This window comes from Penaeus monodon, chromosome 27, assembly GCF_015228065.2.
Source record: "Penaeus monodon isolate SGIC_2016 chromosome 27, NSTDA_Pmon_1, whole genome shotgun sequence".
Classification (NCBI taxonomy): Eukaryota; Metazoa; Arthropoda; class Malacostraca; order Decapoda; family Penaeidae; genus Penaeus; species Penaeus monodon.
In genome coordinates this window covers 28,754,445-28,755,819 of record NC_051412.1, presented here as the reverse complement: position 1 = coordinate 28,755,819, position 1,375 = coordinate 28,754,445, and the positions used below count along the sequence as shown (strand labels likewise).

At 52.8% G+C, this 1,375-nt stretch overlaps 1 protein-coding gene across 1 annotated transcript in view; it reads right to left on the bottom strand.

Annotated features, from left to right (window-relative positions):
- Nucleotides 1-6: 6 nt before the first annotated feature.
- The window catches only part of LOC119590753 (RNA/RNP complex-1-interacting phosphatase-like), a gene marked incomplete in the record, with an annotated part of 90,071 nt that continues 88,702 nt past the window's right edge, over nt 7-1,375 (bottom strand). Inside the window, 1 exon segment of the mRNA XM_037939462.1 lies at nt 7-1,063. Within this exon segment, the coding sequence (XP_037795390.1) occupies nt 466-1,063 (598 nt within the window).

Here is a 1,375-nt window from a genome sequence, read left to right as displayed (position 1 = left end):
AAAAAAAAACACGCACACAAGTAACTCTTACATATGCTAATATGCAAAATATAATTCTTAAACTTACATCCAACACAATTTCTCTAATACAAATAAAAATTAGGAAGACGCTCTTCCTGTAAAATCTGGCAAGGTTTCTGCAAACACTTACCAAGAATTCCCCTCGCTTTACACTGATATTTACACACCCAATACATTAGTATCTCACAAATAAAGAACAATGTCGAAAGTCAACTCAAATGCCAGTTTCATGAAATGATGTACATTAGATAAATACATCTCCAAACAACTAAAAATTCACAAAGAAATCCCACAAATAACCCTACTGGATGCGCAGATAACAGAAAGAGGTGAGCGAAGGCTTTCACGTCGAAGCACCAGCAAGGAGGTCCGAGAGAGGTCAGAAGACGAGGTCGGCCAGCGTCAGGACGCGAGTCAGAGACGTCAGAAAGCGGGTCAAGGGCGTCAGTAGGGATTCCATCTCGCCGAGCGCCTGCGCGGAGTCAGGGGGCTGAACGTATTGTCCTCTGCGCCGGGGCTAAAGGCGCGGCGTCTCGGCCCGTCAGCAGCGCCGGGCCAGTACGGCGTGCGAGGCAGCGACGAGCACTGGTCCCGTCGTGGGGGCGGCGTCGCAAGAAGGGCGCCGTTCGGGATGTTCGGCCCTTCCGACCTGAAAGGCAACTCCTCTTCTTGCCTGACGGGGCTGCGATAGGGTCGCGGCCCGCGGTACTGCCGAGGAGGACCGCGGACGCCGGCCGCCTGCTCCTGCTGCTGCTTCCGCGACCAGTGGGGCATGGAGCGGTGCGGGCCCACGCCAGAGCCCCGTTCCTGGTAGAAGTAGGGGTCGTACTGCGGCGCCACGCGGCCCTGGTACCGCTCGTCGTAATAGCGGCGGGCGCCGTGGGGCGAAGGCTGCCTAGCGTACGGGGAGCTGCGGTAGCGGGTCTTCGGGGAGGCGCCCTTCCATGGCGCCCACCCCTCATCGCTGGCCTCCCGCTGGGGGCCGCTCCATCTTCGGATGGGGAGTGTGGAGGTCGGGGTCTCGGCGTCGCTCCTTTCCTCGCTGGCTGGCAAAAAGGGCTGGGTTATGTTTTGCAAAGTGCCAGTAAGCTATATTGATGCCACGTTACATTAAATCAATTGCAAGGCTTACTAAACAAATCTGCACCTTTCTAAATCTAGGCCAAGGATACAATGTCAATACATGAATGTATTTTCATGTTCATGATGGTAAAACTATGAACTGCAGTCACACCTACTGAGAATCTCTTTTCTACTTCACACTGTCAAGCAAAACCCAACTGGGGAAAACAGAATTTTATCATTTTAACAGCAACGTTATGCAAGTTGCTCTGCAATTCCAAAACCAAAATCA